This window comes from Periplaneta americana, chromosome 5 (genome assembly GCF_040183065.1).
Source record: "Periplaneta americana isolate PAMFEO1 chromosome 5, P.americana_PAMFEO1_priV1, whole genome shotgun sequence".
In the NCBI taxonomy this organism is placed as follows: domain Eukaryota; kingdom Metazoa; phylum Arthropoda; class Insecta; order Blattodea; family Blattidae; genus Periplaneta; species Periplaneta americana.
Genome location: NC_091121.1, coordinates 157,172,355 through 157,190,769, shown reverse-complemented (window position 1 = coordinate 157,190,769; position 18,415 = coordinate 157,172,355). Strand labels below are relative to the sequence as shown.

General features: G+C 35.0%; 1 protein-coding gene across 8 annotated transcripts in view; it reads left to right on the top strand.

The window, feature by feature from the left end:
- LOC138700248 (zinc finger CCCH domain-containing protein 13-like) overlaps positions 1-18,415 on the top strand; it is a 117,124-nt gene continuing 98,709 nt past the window's right edge. For 7 of the 8 annotated variants that reach the window (XM_069826735.1, XM_069826732.1, XM_069826731.1 and 4 more), the window contains exons 1-2: positions 1-150; positions 7,465-7,677. In XM_069826735.1, coding sequence (XP_069682836.1) covers positions 7,469-7,677 — 209 coding nt within the window. In that variant the 5' untranslated portion in view covers positions 1-150; positions 7,465-7,468. The remainder of the gene's footprint in view (positions 151-7,464; positions 7,678-18,415) is intronic. The other variant, XM_069826730.1, reaches the window with a different exon arrangement.

Here is an 18,415-nt window from a genome sequence, read left to right as displayed (position 1 = left end):
TAATAGCGTGTCTTGGTTTTATATAACCAATTTTGTATTTCATGTTATGCATTTTACGTAGTCTACTTCCGCCCTTCGTATGGTAGCGTCTTGTGTGCAAAAGTGAATTTGTGAGGAAAGAAGTATCTTTTGGTATATAAATCAGGGAAGGTAATCTCAAAACTAATTATAAAATAAATTTTCAAATTATCTTACGAAAAATATGTTATTATCTCATATAATTTCGTACGGTAAATAGTTATCAGTAATAGAATTTATATCTTCCCAGCCGAGTAGCGGCAGACATTGATTTTGTTAGTCGACCGTAGAGTTTTAGATATTTGTGTATGTGTGATTTATTTTTTTTACATACAGTAAATGAGTTTATATAATTGAATGGTATTATACTGTACAGTTTTGGTTTATTTTTGCGTCATGTATACGCAGGTTATTGAAGTCATTGTTACAAGATTCGATTACATTCATTTATAAAGTAGGATTGCCACCTTTGTAATTTTCGATTCGCGGATGCTAGTCTGGATAAGTCGAAGTCACGATTTTAGAAAGGACTTCACTTTATGTAACATGAGATCATATTGACAGAAACTAGGGCTAATACATTTTACTCCCCCCTTCCCCACAAACTACGATTTTATGCGCGACTTCCGAAAGTTAATACAAAAAAAAAATTCGGAAAAACATAATTTCGACTAACCCAACATAACCTATCACAACCTAAACTAACCTTAACGAACCCATGTAAAACTAAGCTGAAACTAACTTAAACTACTCCGATAGCCACCAAACAGTAAATATCTTGTACCAACAAGCATAGCATTGTGCTATCGTCTAAAACTACGTAAAACTTAAAAAATCGAAAACATGTAAAACTATAGTCACCCGCAATAATCTACCGGTACGCATATGAATGATTGGAAATTTAATAGAAAACTTCTGAACTCCATGGAGAGGCTTTCCTCAAGAATTAATCATTTTACATAGTTCAAATATATCCGTAATGGGTAATGAGTAAAAGTGTTGAATACGTGATGGTGATATACCACTCTTCAGTTCCATATCGCTATACATACAGGGGCGTAGCGTTCATGAATGTGGTGGAAGCATTGCTTCCCCGTTTATTTTTAGATGGCATTTTTTTTATTTGTATATTGGAAGTTTTTTTTTATTTGTATACAGATAAGATTATTATTATTCTTTCTTATTATATTTTGTTATTTTGTCTTTATACAATGTTTTGACTCGGGATGAATTTGAACACGTGGGTGATGTGAGATGTTAGCTTCCAAATATACCTGCTTGTCACAGTGGGTTGTTGAGAGAAAAAGAGACGGAAGCATTATGCTTTCTTTTTCTGGGGGTATGTAAGGAGCCATTTGCTTTCAGGATGTTTTTGACGTTTCTATGCTGTATTGACAACAACACGTGCTATTGTTAAAAAATTTGTTACTATCATGATATTATAGTCACATTATATGTTAATATTACAACTATAAAATATAACATTACTAGTAAATGATTATGATGATGATGATAATAATAATAATAATAATAATAATAATAATAATAGACTTAATACAGCGTTTCTCAAACTTTTTTGAAGTGGGGACCATTTTTAAGCCAGAACAGTTCCGTGGACCACCTTACTCTTGTTCCCTTCGAAAATAAACATTTTATCATTTTTGTAGCATTTAAAATTGAATTAATTAAAATTAATTAAATTAAATTAATTTTATATTAGTGTTAACTAATTAAGCTAATGGCAATAGAAGAAGATTCAATTTTGTTTCTTTAATAATTCAAAGCTATTAGAGTTTGGATAATCTTTAACTTATTAACTAAAAAAAAAAAAAAAGAAAGAAATAAATATTGGTACTCACATTAATGAGATGAATGAGCCTGCTTATTCTTGCACAGTTCTATATTTGGACATAGGCTGGTAAGCGTAAGTCTGAGAACGTCACATACATCAAGTCGATTTCGGTAGCCTACTTTGTTTTTACTAGAGTTAGAGATTATGAAACCCTTTCTCATACAGATACATAGAAGCAAACTGAATTATAATTTCTAAAGCACCATTGTACAGTTCACTATATTCTGTTTTCACTTGTGATGAAGACCAGAAATTAACCATACCTTCTGCTTGGAATTTCATTTTAAGTCCAGTCTCATTCGAGAGTTCAATTAACTGTTCTCTTTCACTCAATGAAAGTTTCTTAGTTTCAGGCCGTGTCTCAAAGCTCAAGTCTATACTACACACTAGTGACTAGCATCTAGGTGACTGGTAAACTACACACTAGGGAGCTTTGGAAATGTATACTTGAAACATGGCCCTCTTCATAAACTATTTTTCTAAAAACCATGACATCATAATGCAGCACTGAATTAAGAAGGCAGTGTCCTAATGCAGTTTCATTATAAGTTATGTGGAAAAGATAAGGGCTTAATATATTACAATAATGTTTAAAACATTGTACAGAGGTACTAACGATGTCAGTGTTCAAAGTTGACGTGTTATTCTACATTATATTTACATTATTTCACTTCCAAAGCATTTTCAGATTTCATAACCCCAATTGCTGATGAGGTATCCATGTTTGTTTAGTGAACAAGTCAACAATCAAGCAAGCATTTTCGTTTACTAGCTACTACGGACTTGATTGCTATGCACTATGTAGCTTTGGATCATAACTTCTGATGTCGCATCCGGCTGTTTAGTTAACAATCTAGTTTACTTCAGCTGAAAATGTAGCTTTGAGACACAGCGTCAATATCACATGAAAGTAATCGCAAACCCACGAAAATTCGTCATATTTACTTGAAAAATAAGTTTCAAATTCTGACTTCAGAGTTGTATTATTGGTGTACAATGTACAATACGTGACCATTTCAATGTGCAGACTTGGTGTCTGCAAAACTATTAAAGAAAGTTATAAATACATGAAAAGGTTCTGTACTTTGGTCCCCTGTTACGGGCTGTATAGGTATCTGGTTAGATACATTCAGAAAATTTGGCAATGAGATCCTCTTCATTACAACAGACAGTTCTATGGCTCCAAGGCAAAATGTGATGTCATGCAGTTTTTCAGGAGCAAGCATTTAAAGTTTGAACAACTGTATACTGTGTAGCCACCAGCTCAGCGTCCCTGGCTGGAATCCGGCGACTGCCTGCTAGTAAGACAAGGACAGAGCTAAGTTGAGGTGTAACAGGCATGCTACTACCTAAATAGAAAATATTACTCACATTGTATTCCTCATGGCAAAAGTGGTGTTGCTAGATCCGATAGATCCGACATGCGCAGAAATGAAGAAGTCTGATCGTTACTGTCATCACTATCATTGTTATTCTCACTATCACTATCAGTGCTGACACCGTCTCCAGAAATGATAATGCTGTCAATAACATCAGGTAGTCTTCCATCTGTTTCCCAGTACGAGTCCTCCAGTTTCTTCACGTGGTCACAGCAGCGTTTTCAGTCGTCTTTCGTTTTGGACGCTATTGCATATTTTGCAGTATTATTCAGCGCCTGTAAGGACAGGTCGCCTGTAACATTATTTTCTCGCACTATGCGCTTCATTTGTGTCCAAATGAGTTCAATTGCACTAAGTTCACACATGTAAGGGAGTAGTCGCAATACGGTATGACCATGTGAAGCAAGCATGGTTAAGTCTCAGTGTACATTTTCTTCTGCAGCCATGTTATAATATCCTGTTTCACAGCACACCGTGAGGGAACTTTGTCAATTTGCATACTGTGATATGGGGCGTTATCCATAATCACTAGGCCTACAGCTTGGGAAGGGAGATTTGGAATTAGTTTTTCCGTAACCCACTTCTCGAAATTAACATGGTTCATTTGACCATGGTAGTAACCAGTAGACGTACCTGCCTTTATATATAAACTCAGCATTTTGAATGAAACCGTTGCTACTGCCCGCATGAACAACGATCAATCTCTTTTTGGCATTTAGTATGTCCATATGAATGCCTGTATCACTATCATCTTGCCAACATCTCCTGAAAGTCAAGTTACTGTCGATCCAACTTAGTCCACACCTGTGGAGTAACGGTCAGCGCGTCTGGCTGCGAAACCAGGTGGCCCGGGTTCGAATCCCGGTTGGGGCAAGTTACCTGGTTGAGGTTTTTTCCGGGGTTTTCCCTCAACCCAATACGAGCAAATGCTGGGTAACTTTCGGTGCTGGACCCCGGACTCATTTCACCGGCATTATCACCTTCATATCATTCAGATGCTAAATAACCTAGATGTTGATACAGCGTCGTAAAATAACCCAATAAAATAAATAAAAATCGAGCCAACTTTCGTCCAAGTAAACCAGCTCACAACCAACCCAACTTCCCTATAGCGCCGAATTTGAACTAAATATCTGTGCCGCCAGGTCTCTCTAATAACTCTTTCCGTTGACTTCGATATTTTTTCCACTTAAAACCCATCCTCTTCATAAGAGTTTGGAGAGATGATTTACCCCATAGAAAGTGTATTTTCTGTCGAATAATGGGCAGCAGTTTCGGCACGGTTGGAACTTTCTTCTCTTTTAAGTAGATGTCGTGTACAATCCTGCGAATGACACATTGATCGAAGTCATCTACTTACATTGTCGTATGAGGTGGTCTAGTTTTGCGTTTCTTTCCTGGAGTAGACAGAGTTTCATTAGGAGAATTTATTTCCTGTAATTTATTCTCTTTACGTATATTTTTAAGTAGTTTCCGATTTATTGCAATATAATGCTGCTCTTTTTGCTGCCTGATTTATAGGAAATGAAAAAGCATTATTCCTAGCTTATCATCACACTGCTTAATAACGGAACTGATAATTTCGTGGCCTTCCGAATGGATCAATTTACTCTTCTTTTTTGGCGGCATTTTAACATTACACCCTTTCAATATAGCTTACTATTTATTTATAATCAGTCACAATCACACATAAACACAAGAAGAGAAAAGAGAAAATAAAAATACACACACTAAGAACCACACTATCGCTTTATAGCATTTTGGCCTACTGGTTGAGACAAGTGTTTTTTGCACGAATACTACAGTCACCCCTACCCCAGCTAACGGGACTGATGATCTACCCCTCACTTCCCCAGCTCTCAGAGGTGTCGAGCTGCTGGCCAGACAGTAAGATAGTTACCGTAATTATATTTCATAACAGGTTAGATAGAAAAATAATAGAGATATGCATGTCATCTTCTGCCAGAATAAAGATACAATCAAAATGCACATCATATTGCAAAATCTCCTTTTCGCCAAAAATTTACATATTATCTATCACCTTTTGCCTTGAAACTACAGAATTGGGAGTTCTGGTGATTGTTTTGCAACTATTGTGTGTTTCCAGTTAAGAATGCAGTACCAGAGTCATTTCGGACATATGCAATGTCACCTATAGGGGATAAATGGCGTCCTTTTTTCCGAGAATCTTATCCTCGCCCTTCATCTTCTATACCTGAAGGAAATTAATTGATTTGTTTGTAATGAAAATATATATGTTGATATGGAATAAAATAAAACAATATTTCTTGCTAATATTATGCATTGATATAGGCTATTTATTAATGCAAAATATTCATAGTAATTAGGTATTCATTCGTTACCTGTTTTGAATTGTAAACAAGTAAAAAAAAATCAGGGTAGGCTATATCGGAGAGAGAGCTGCAAGTTTTATGCGTGAATACATGTCTCTGGATGGGATGTTGATTGTGAGGTATCTGTCACGTGTATGTCCACTCTCATTTGTGCTGCTTATGCCTTGTAAATTTTCTCTCTTCTCTCAACTTCACTTGCGAATTTTTCCCATTTAACTTGTGAAGTGCTGATTGTTGCTGAAATGAGATTGTAGCCTGGTTTGTTATGAATTCTTTGACACCACTGTGAACATTCTATCGCTTCACATTCTCGAATTACACTGCCTTGACTGCTGCTCGACCTGCCAATTCGTGTCCCAACTTCTCCCTCCCATATATGGTTAGATGACATCACTTGCTCAAACTCAAGGTCTGTTGGATACATTGATCCTTCATCTGTCAATCACTGTTTACTCATTGGAATATGTTGTGTAATTTAGAAATTATGTGTGTATCTAATGCTCTGGATTTAACAATGAAGTCATCATCCTTCTTGCTTCCCAATATTTTGATGGAAGGTCCACAAATGTCCTAAGAGTTTCACAATTAGCCAGGTGCTCCATCTCCATGTCCTCTTCTCTGGTGCACAGTAAGCATATAGGTGAATTCAGTACTCCAATGCGATGGAGGTGTTTACTGAGGCAATCATGACCAGTAATCAATCTAAACATGGCCACGGCAGATTTTCGAGGTAGATCAGGAATTAGTTTCGGATCTTTGAATGATTCTGTCCATTTTGAATTTTGATGTTTTGTCTGTTTGCTGTTACTTATTCTTTTTATGACTCGTTTTATTGATTCATATGGGAACTTGAAATTTGTTTTAAGTCGATTTTATTTCCTTTCTTTGCTAACATATCCGCTTTCTCGTTACTGTTCAGTCCACAATGGGCCGGGATCCATTGGAAGACCACTTTTTTTATTTAACATTTGAATTTGTTTTACCATGCAATGAATTTCTTTTACTTTTTCCATTTTAGGGGATGTAGTTGAGCTGATGGACTGGATTGCAGCTTTGAAGTCAGACAGGATAACTATGTTTTTGTACTGGTTTAGCCAAACAAATACATTTAGAAATTATAGGCGCGACAAAATTGGCCTGAAAATGTGTCTGTCAAGTTGGTGGGATGATACCCTAATACTGGATCGAATTTATATATGTGTCCATGTCAAAAAAGAAAAGAGAAAGCTGCAAAGTTATTTTGTGTGTTAAAAGAACATTTTTACTATTGTGGATATTTATCTACTACTTCTTACATTGAAATTTTACATATTTTGAGTTATTTTTTTTAAAGTCTGTTTCGTAAACTATTTACTCTAAAATATATTTCATGAAAATTATAGTCTTTGGAAAGTATACTAAAAAATCATTGTTTTATTACTTTCCATTCTTGAGATAAACCAAATGTTTGACACATGTGAGCAACCAACTTGTTGAGCGGGATTACAGTTCTCTTGAGTTCATGGTATTCACTCTATGTTGTTAATTGAAGAGTATATCAGGATTTTTCGAATCGAAATTTGATTTAATCCACCAATAGATCCAATAACAACTGTCTTAAACAATTCCAAGTGTATTTATTATATTTTTAATTATGTATTTCCTATGATTTGTACAGAATTTAATAGAAATCTGATGGGATGGGTCATGTACTTTGGATGAACTGTCAGATGTTTCTCATGAAGAGAGGCAAATATTTTTTAGGAATGGAAATGCCTGGCGAAATAAAATTGAATGAGTGTTTTTTTTAATTGTGTTTTTGTAGGTATTTTATGTAAAAAATGTGTACTAAAAATTTGCATTAATAAAAATCTCTTTCTAGTATAATGAGATCCAGATCACCAAGCCGCCGTTCAACACCACCGCCTCCACGAATATCCCGTCGTTCACCAGGTGGATTTAGAACTAGAGGAAAATCGCCAGATAGGAGACGACGCATGCCACCCCCTGGTGTGCCAAAATATGTACCTGGTGGTAGAGGAGGCAGTCCAAATAGAGGCAGGGACCGTAGAGAGTTTAGGCATTCACCAAGAAGGTAATTAGCTGGAAATAGAACAAGAAGTTATACACCTTAAAATTTATTGCAAGATGTACCGACCCAAAAACTGAACATGTGCAGTAATTATGTTATAACTGGAACTTGGAAAATTCAGGTTGCCCAAATTTTGTTTCTGGGTTTATACAAGTTGTGTAAAGAGTTTCTGATAACTATTCATATATTACCAGAAGAAGAAGTTGATAACATTTCCGAGTTGTTATGAATAGTTCAGACTACTAAGTAAGAAATGTGCCTCTACTGGTACAAATTAATACAGTAGAACTTGGTTATAGCGACCTCGTTTTGTGCGACACCTCGCCTATAACGTCAAATATTCTGTGGTCCCAACTAATTCCCCATAAGACATAAGCTTTTCTACCTTGCTTAATATGACAAACGCATATGCGTCTACCTCACATATAACGTCACTTTCAACCTCAGTTTGGAATAAGGTTTTCTAAGAACGAAAGTATTTTAAGAAATATTTTGTTGAAATCTGACCCTGACAAATTCTTTGCAGCCTCCTTCTGTCATAGACCTCTGGAATGCAGGCGGATTCCCCATCCCATTGTAACCTGCCCGAATTCTTGCGGTATTAAATCAATTTCGACAGGAAGTTTTCACTAAGTGCACGCATTTTAATGCAGTATGGCCACTAAAAGAAGTGAGTGACGCTTTAGAAGTCATTAGAATTATGAACATGTTTTGTGAAGCTAGGGAAGGGAGCAGTGAAATTGCAACTGAAATTATGAACATAGAACGTAATTTAGTCCTAGAAAGCGTGTATTGGGCAAGTAGAAGACAACAGAGTAAAATGACTGATTACTTCTAAGTAAAGTAGTTTGGTGAGTACTGAACAAACTGTTTTAATACAGAATACTGTATTTATAATTGTAGGCCTATGTGCATTTTATTATGTTCATGGTAGGCGTAAAAGTCAATACATAAATCTAAAATAAGTCTAATTAAGTTTGTTATTTTTCATTTTCCACCTCACTAGATTGATAATATGAATCTCAGTTACTACGACACTCGTTTATAACAACATAATTTTTAAGGTCCCTTGGATGTCGTTCTAACCAAGTTCTAAGAAACAGTATAAAGATTAGTAAGTTAAGTTTGAGAAGAAAATCTTCAGCTTTCCTAAGATTAGTAAGTTAAGTTTGAGAAGAAAATCTTCAGCTTTCCTTTTACCTATAAGAAGCAGTATAAAGATTAGTAAGTTAAGTTTGAGAAGAAAATCTGCAGCTTTCCTTTTACGTATAACTGTTTTTTAGACTCGATTTTAGCTGTAAACTGTATTTTGCTTATACTAATATTTAAACCAATTCTTAAGTATAAAATGATTTAAATATATTACGTGTTTATTTTAATTTGGCATTTTTTTTTCCATCTGTTTATAAATCTTAATTCATTTAAATTATTTCAGTATATTTTATTTCACAAAGTGAGTGTAACTTGGATTGTGCTGGTAACATGGACATAGCTAACTTACATAACAATACATAGCACAAATTTTAGGCTTAGATTTGCTTAAAACTAGGTTAAATTCTTGTATTCCACTACATTAATTAAGGAACTTGTGAAACTAAACGAAGGTAGTAGGATAAGGTAACCTCTACTGAAGTCAGTGATTGTATGGTATGCACCAAAATATACAGTACTGGATTTCGTGCAGCCTGCATGTACATGCCTGTGCATCTGTGTGTTGTTGCATCACCATTATGTATTGCTAGTTGTGCAACAAACGTTGTGCTGTGTGGTTGGAATTGACAATGGGTCTCGTGACAGAGGAAAAAGTGTTCATAGTGGAGTATTATTTTCACTCGTATGGAAATGGTTATCAAGGTGGGCCGAGTATAAAGTTAGTGGCGCAACAATATCGTGAACACTTCAATCAGCCGGCACCAAGCAACACAATTATGCTGTCTATCGTTACAAAATTTCGTCGTACGGGTAGTGTATTGTGTCAACGGAAGGGAAGGTCTGGTAGGCCAGTAACTGTGTCCACAAATGACAATCATGGACGAGTCCTTAATCAGGTATTGCAGTCACCAAAGCGAAGTCTTCGACGAACATCCCTGAAATTAAACATCAGCAATACATCACTTCGACGAGTGTTTAAAGACTTAGAGATGGATTAGGTGGACCTGCCACATCGCTCGACTGGCTATGCTGCAAGAAACCTTTCCAGGACGAATCATTTCTCGTGGGACTGAGTTCCCCTACCCATCACATTCCCCCGATCTTACACCACCTAATGCTTACATGTGGGGAATGTTAAAGCAGAACATTTTCAACTGTAATGATCCACCCACAACTGTGCCTGCATTACGTCAGAAGATCGTCTCGTTTTTCAGGACTCTGCAGCAACCTATGTTCCAGAATATGTTTCAAAATCTGCGTGATCATTATGAACACTGTCTACAACGCAATGGAGAACATTTTGAACACTTACATTATCATCCTGATAACTAACAACAACAAATAATAGTAACATATTGTTCCAGTACTGTGTATTTTGGCGCATACTGTATTTTGAGGAACCTTGAAGACCTTGAAGATTTTTGTTCGGCCTGACAAGAGATTGACAGGAAGGCGTTAAGTTTTGCAATGAAAGGAAAAACGTATATTGTATTTGATCTAACTTCATATCATTCTGGAAAATATTTGTTGTGAATTGATAAGATTAAAAAAGAAACAGTACTTGGTATAAGCCAGTGATCATACTATATAAGCATATTGTGGGGGAGACGGTAGTAGTATCTGATGAATTCATTTCAGTCTGTTTGGGTACTGCAGTGAAGTATTCTAGAAGTAAAATACTTTCAGAATGCATTAGGCTATTCTACATTTTGCAAAAGCATACACATTGTGTTGTGTACTCTGGTGTTCAAAGGACTGTGGTTTCTACCAACAGTATTTCGTCATTATTTAGATGTGAAAGTCTACATATTTGGAATGTTTGAAAAACCATGTTTCGGAGAAGTAAAAATGTTTGATTTCCTACAACTTATTGCTTAATATAATAGTTACGGATTTTATAATTCTGTTTGCAAGATTCCATGAAAAACCATAAGCTTCAAGATTTCCAATGAAACAGTTTTAATCCCTGCTTGACAAGGCTGTAATCTAGAAGAAATAAAAAAAAACTCTGGGAATTATAAGCATTTGGTTTCTTGACTGCAGTAAAGAGCAAATAGAGAATGCAGTTTCTATATTTCAAAGTTGTACGTTGACATTACAGCTTACGAAGACAAATATCAACTAGTAACAATTCTTATTCAATATGAAAACCAGAATGATAAAATTTATTAACAGCAATATGAATATTTACTTACATGACATAATAGACAAAAATATTACCAATACCTTTCAGCTTTATGACTTCAGTAAATTTCTTGTTGTGGTCATAGTACATTACATGAAGTTATTATTCTTACAATAATGGTATTATATTTATTGTGCAGCAAGTGTTATAAAGTATGAATAAAGATGAAAGTTAAATATTTAAATGCATCTGCCTTTCGGCTCTTCGAATGCCTCCTCCCACCTAAAAAAAAAATGAAGCGTTGCAATAAATATATTCGTCACTTTATTCTATAAAAATGTTATCCTTCTTTTGGTTTCTGTAAGAACGTAATTATTGTTTATTAAAACACATAATTTTGTGCATTATTTAACGAAAATTGAAGAAACTGATACATAATGTAATAAATTGGTCTTTGTCATCTTCGTGTTCAGAATATTCTCGAATGTTAAAGACACGTTATAGAGATCATGAGTTGAGTGTAGCTCCTTGACATCTTTTCCTTCGACATTTTACCAACAAAATGCAAGTAATTCAAGAACTGGAGGAAAACTATGTATAATTTCTGAAGTATACAGTGCTGTATAACTACATTCTTATATTTAAAATAACTGTGCACAGAATAATAACTGAACTAATCTGGAACAAGTGACAGACCAAAAAGGGTTGGTGTTGCTAGACACATGGTCAGCATGTGTTATAAGGACACTATAGCACAATAACCATGAGAATAAGGAAATGTTTGAAAATAACTGGTCAGTTCAAGATGTTTTGCACCTCCTACAAGTGTCTTATCATTTAGTGTATCATACACAGTCTTTCCCTATGCAAAGTTTAGTACACTCTTCAGTTTCATCCCTGGCTGTATTAGTTTGTCAGGTTTCTTATTATGCCAAGCTATATAATATTTTCATCCATTATTATTGTCCAATAAAAATTAATGTATTATGTACTGCAAGTGTCTAGCAACTTAGTCCCCAACAAACATGCAACTAAAAGGAATGAATTACTATATAAGTGACTGTCAATGCAGAACATTTCTTATCTTACTATAAACAGTTGGATTAAAAATGGGAGCAACTGTAGACATCTGAATTTGTTTGTCACTATCACTGCATGAATTGAGATTATTATGTTTTCTAACATAGGCTATCTAGAACAACACCATTTTTCTTCCAAAACTGTCTCAAGAGACATTATGTGTTAACAGAAACCATCCCTGTCTTCCCCAATTATTGTGTTATACTGTGAGACTTCTCCAGTGACAAATCTGCTGTTGCTTTACTTTTCCTAATAATTCATCTGACTTCAGACCAAACAAGCTGCAAAAGATTCAGGTCACACATAATTATATGAATGCAGTCAAAGAATAGTGTGTCTGTTAAAATCCTATCAAACTTGAAAATTTTTATTTTGGCTTTAAGGGTTGGATTAGCTTATATAAATCAGTCTTTTGCATGGCTTCATTACAGTTTACTTCCTTCTTATTTAACCATGATAGCATGTCCTTTTTATTGAGTAAGTTGGTAATTTAGTCAGTTTGGAGGGAAGATATGGTATGTTGAATACAGTTACAGGTTAGAGTGGGGAAAGTTTGGTATTAATTGTTTCAGTGCTTTTTTTTTCTTCCCATTTTTCCCCCTCCTTCCCCAAATTTTTGCTGTTCGTTTGGCCATAATTAAAAATTCTCTTGTGCAATCAACTTTGTATATCTGTCGAGTAGTTTGGGTGGGGGAACTCATTTTTCCTGCTTACATCAACTATAATTAGCCACGTAAAGATAAATTTTTTAGTCCTACAGAATTTATCTGTTATGGTAACATTAGTTACTAGAGGAGAAAAATTCGCTCCGGCGCCGGGGATTGACATATATATACTGTGGAATCCCGGCCATGAAATCACTTAATTGAGTGCGCTCTTTGTATAATGGCAGTTAACTTAATAGCCTATATGTCGATCATGAGGTAAGGCCCCAAAGGGAAAAAACACTAAAGGCGGGGGATTGGATCTGTTACTGAGGATTGAATGCGTAGCTCAGTGGTTAGAACCAAGGACCTGGGTTCGCTCCCCAGCGCCGGAACGAATTTTTCTCCTCTAATAACTAATATAATTAACAATTTACTAGAATTAATGTTAGCCTGGATACCCAGTGGCATTTTAACTCATATTTTGCCCACCATGCTGCAGTATCTGGCCTCCCAGTCAAAATCTTCTTTGACTGACATTGCTTCCAATTAAATCCCAAGGATTTTATTCCACAGTGTAAGGACATTTTACCCCGTGTATATTGTATTTTGATTTTAATTAAGTGGTTATTGGAAACTTCTCATGTACATGTCTTTTATTACATTCTAAAGCTGCTTTTGCACCAAGCGTGTCCAGTCTAGGCATGTCGAGTCAAGTCAGAAGCGATGAGATTCGCCCAAGATGAATCACATTGTAATGCATAGATGACTCAACCAGTTGAATATTTCTGCTAGTCTCTTCAGTCATCTATACTGTGGACATTTAAACTAGCATGGCTATTGCTAAATTAATACAATCATTTTTTATCATAATGCACTGCTCTCTTAAATTGACTGAGCATATTCAGAATTCAGTCAATGGCTTTCCCAAAACACGGTATGAAATGTTTCAAATAAAGCAAATTCCATCTCGAAAAGAAAGCAAAAACGAGCAAAATTGTATTAAACTATTTTATTTGACATTTTTCAAAGAATAACCCTCTGAAATTAATAACATTACTTACTGTTCACCCTGTATATATCATTTTTTCATATATTCTTAATCATCGCTTTTCCTAGGTATGTTAGTTTGTTATAGAATATAGACAGATTTTTGTCATTACGTTTCTTAAATACCTTGTGCTTTAGATATTTTAATTAATTTATGAAAACTTAAACATATACATTATGATTTCTAGCTCTGCCAATGTGTGACTACACTACTTTGTTTACAGTCGTTCATTTCTGAAATGGCGAAGTTCGACAGATCAGCTGTGCTAGCTCTCATGAGTGTGAAATTTTCTGCTATGTTTGGTTGAAGAGCAGGTGTTTCCTGTTCTACAGCTGAGCAATGAGCAAAGCTGTGTAGGGAGACTGATTAAGGCTGGTATTCATAGTAGACACTTTTGATTAAAGTGTCCTTTGGAAGACGCAAAGTATCACTTTTCCGTTGCACAGTCGACACTTTGGTGCAAAGGAACACTTTGGATGAAAGTGTAGTTCCGACCACACTTTGAGCAGAAAGTGGCACTTTGTATAAAAATGGCGGGCGTCTTGGAAGTTGTTGAATTATTAGAACGTGCGGAAGAGATGGCACAATTAGTGGACAATGTACAAATTAGAGATAGGCCTAAAGACAATCCCGTGGAATTTTATAATGATATAGAATTAAAAAAAAAACGGTTCCGATTTGCTAAAGAAACTTATTGAGATTGCTTATATTTTCGATGACTGGTTGACAAAAACGAATAATAAACGTTTGCCAGTGCCTCCAATAATACAGTTATTGACTGCATTAAAATTCTATGCCACAGTTATGTACCATACATTAATATATATATTATAGTTCAGGTATTTCTGTAGTAACATTCGTATATTTATAACCTCAATTTGATGAAGTGATATGTAGGTAGATATGCCTATATAACCTATTTTTTTATTACTGAAACGAATTTTTTAACTTAAATAATATTAAACTAACTTCAATCTAATGTAGGCATAATTATTTTAAATTAGCATTGAGAGACCTCACGTGCCTGCCTTCTAAGCAGATTCCATAATTATATTGGGTTTAAAATGATTTTGATTTTTGTTGACTACCTGTATTTTGAGATAAGATTTATCTTGATGTTGATATAATCATTACTGTTTTGATACCGGTAATATATATTTTCACGCCGGTAAGCAATACATCTACTGTCTCTAGTTCATGTGCAGTCATAACCTCACCATGAAAAGAGATCTCATGCTATTAGGCCTATTTTGTTTTGCATTGGAGAAACATTTGGCATTCAAAGTATTCCTGAAGAGCAGGCAATAATGGAAATGAGAGAGAGAAAATAGTAGTAATAATAATAATAATAATAATAATAATAATAATAATAGCAGTAGTAATGTGTTTATTTCATTCTTTTTTTACTTCTATTCACTATTCACGAAAAAGACAAAAATGAAAATAACGGAAATAACACGATATATCAATGAAGCAGATATGTATAAAACCTAACCTAACGATATAAATTTAATGATTATATGTATGTGTGTATATATATATATATATATATATATATACATATACACATACATACATAAAACTTAACCTACTCAGTCCAACTTAACCTAACTATATAAACTAATAGAAGATATGTAGGCTACAAAATCTAACCGAACTTATAAATCAGTGGAACGGATACATACAAAATCTAACTTAGCGACATAAATCAATGAAAAAGATATGTACAGAACCTAATCTAATATATAAATTAATGGATCAGTTATGTACTGTACAAAACCTAACCTAATTTCACCAGCAGTATCACTAGGCCTATTTAATAAAATGTTATATATCTGAACTGACTGAAATAATCTAAACTATCGGCAACAAAAACTAGAAACTGAAATAAAACAACTTTAAATATACATTTTCTTCCTCGCGCGATCAATAGGCTCCCAATTCAAATCACAAGCATTGTAATTTGTAGGTTATACGACATTAATTTGTTATTGTTTGTTCACTTGTTTTGAAAGGTATTGTGGGACTTCTATTACCAACCAAATTGTAACTCTACACTTTGCTGGCGTAAAGTGACACTTTGTGAAGTGCACTTCTTCAATCGTCTATGAATACCACTAATATGAAAGAGCCACTTTCGTCAAAAGTATCACTTTGCAAAGTGGTGATGTAAAGTGTCGACTATGAATACCAGCCTAAGTAGCAAAGAGGCACTCTACAAACTGCTCTTGCATCTGTAATAGCTGACCATATACACAGAAATATGATTGCAGAAATGTTTGGTGTACTCCAAATCCATTTGTAATACTTTGTGTTTATGTGAATCTGAATGAGCCAAGCCAGAAACTTACCAGAACGGAATAAACCTGAACACAAGCATTCGCGTCAGGAAGCCAACTCTGTATTTATGTGAGGAACCAGTATACTCACATTCTGTTGCTCTGAACATCAACATGGACAAAAATGTCGAGACGAAGTTCATTAAAGTGTTAATGTAATTTTGTTCGTGACGTGACCAGCCTCATGGTCTAGTGGTCAGAGCTTCTGGCTATAGTTCATGAGGTCCCGGGTTCGATTCCCGGTTAGAGCACAGGAAATTTTCCTTAAAGGGGATTATTCCTGTGTTCGTCCATGGTCTGGAATTTAGGTTAAGTTTAGATTTAAGACCTTTCCTGGCACCACATTATCATAATCATCCTATCACATCATCGGGGTAATGTAACTCCGCCTTCCAGGTGCCCCAACCTCAGAAGTGGGTTACAATTAAGCCACGGCCAGGAGAGAAGACCAGAAATGTCGAAAAGACAACCTGGTGGCATTGGATTAAAAAAAAAAAATTAAAATAATCCTTTTTGAAAGCTTAAAATAATATTCTGCACATTTCTAGAATAATTCTGTGGCCAGGAGGAAAAAGATCTTGAGGTCAATTATAGAGTTCTTTTAATTAAGAGGTTTTTCCTGGATATTATTTGTTTATATTTATTCTAAAATAGGTAATGTTGCTCATTTAACAATTTTCTTGATTATTTCCAAAAATAGCCGCACTTATAAGACTACAACCCAAACTGAGAAGAAGGGACTATTTAAACATAAGACCTTTTTCATGTCAAAATAAATAGAAAATTTAAATTATTAGGAATGTAAAATAGGTCTTATACAATATGGGACTGTTTACATGCTGCTTAAAGTTTTTAAAGGCAAGGGCATCAGTTTGTGATAAAATAGCTAAAATACAAGTTAGAAATTTTTAATAGGGAAGCATGGAAAGTAAACATGTGATGTTTGTAAGGAATAAAGTATTAAATATTCTTAAGTCCTTTATTCTGTGTGTGCTCGATTCAAAAAGTACTCAGGACTTTTGGTAAAGCTCTATAAATCCAGTCAGAAGTCTTATTTGACTTTAACCGTTTTACCAGATTGTAGAGAATTGTTTCCGCTTTCAGAATATATAAAAATCTCATTTTCACAAAAAATTGACTAAAGACCGTTTTCCTCCCAGCCACAGAATTTACTCTGATGCTTGTGCAGACATGCTTGTACTAATTTTGAGATCTTTGTAAATACGGTCCGTAGCAAAAACAGTTTTGTTATAGTTATTAGACTTCCTTCTGGAAAAATACTTAGATGCATTGGAGTGTCTTGTTTCTTTAAATATGGTCTCAAGTCCTTTGTGTGCAACAGCCCATGGAGGGCAAAGGCCTACCAATTTACTGCTGGCTCACATCCACTTGCTTCAGGAGAGGTGAAAGGTCATCCATCCAGTGTGGGAGTTAATGTGTAGTTAGCATGATCTCCCCAGCCATTATAGCTGGGTTTGTAAATTGGATTTTGCTACTCATTGTAGCTCCCCAAATTCATCACTATACTGAGTGGACACAGCTCCCATACACTGGCGGAAATTTTAGGAGAAAATTTCTTCTCTCATGAGGACTCGAACTAGTGTTTATTCTGTATTAGTGTTAAGGCATGATGCGTTAGACCATGCAGCTACAGCACAGGGGCAGATATGGTTCTGCAAGATGTAAAAGTTCATGAAAGGTGTTAGCATCCATTTTGTAAGTGATTTTTGTAGTTATCAGGATTATTTTCCCTTAGCTCTGTTAGTAATTTCAAGTGGCCATTTTTTTCTTTCTCCTGCCACAGTCAAAGTTTTCGCTGAATAATAAATACAAGAAACAATTAGGTTTGTTCCAACAAGCAGTTCATGATCAGTTCATGTACCATCTTATGCGCTTGCACTAGTTGAGCATCTGCTATGGGATTGAAACTGGACTGGACGCTGTTGGAACGCTTTTGCGGATCGTTATGTACTAAATCCAGAGATGCTATAACTGTGATCATCTTTGCTAAGAACGAGATGCTTATTATTATCGTTTCGCAGCTAATTCTAATTGCAGAAAATAGAATTTCGATCATTTTCTATAAAAAGATGACAAAAAATATGGAAGGCAAGAATTCCGCTAATTCAGTGTCGTGTACTGGGGGACTCTCATCTAAAAATAGTTCTTTGTTTAATTATTAATGTATGTACGTTATTTATTATACTTTTAATCAAAGCTGCATGTTGAAATTGTAATTAAATCAATACCCAAATAATTTCTATTCCCTTTTTGGCGAAAATTTAAATTAAATCTCTAGTTTTATTATTTGTCTGTACTGTCACTTTTCATCTTAACCTCATTGATGTGA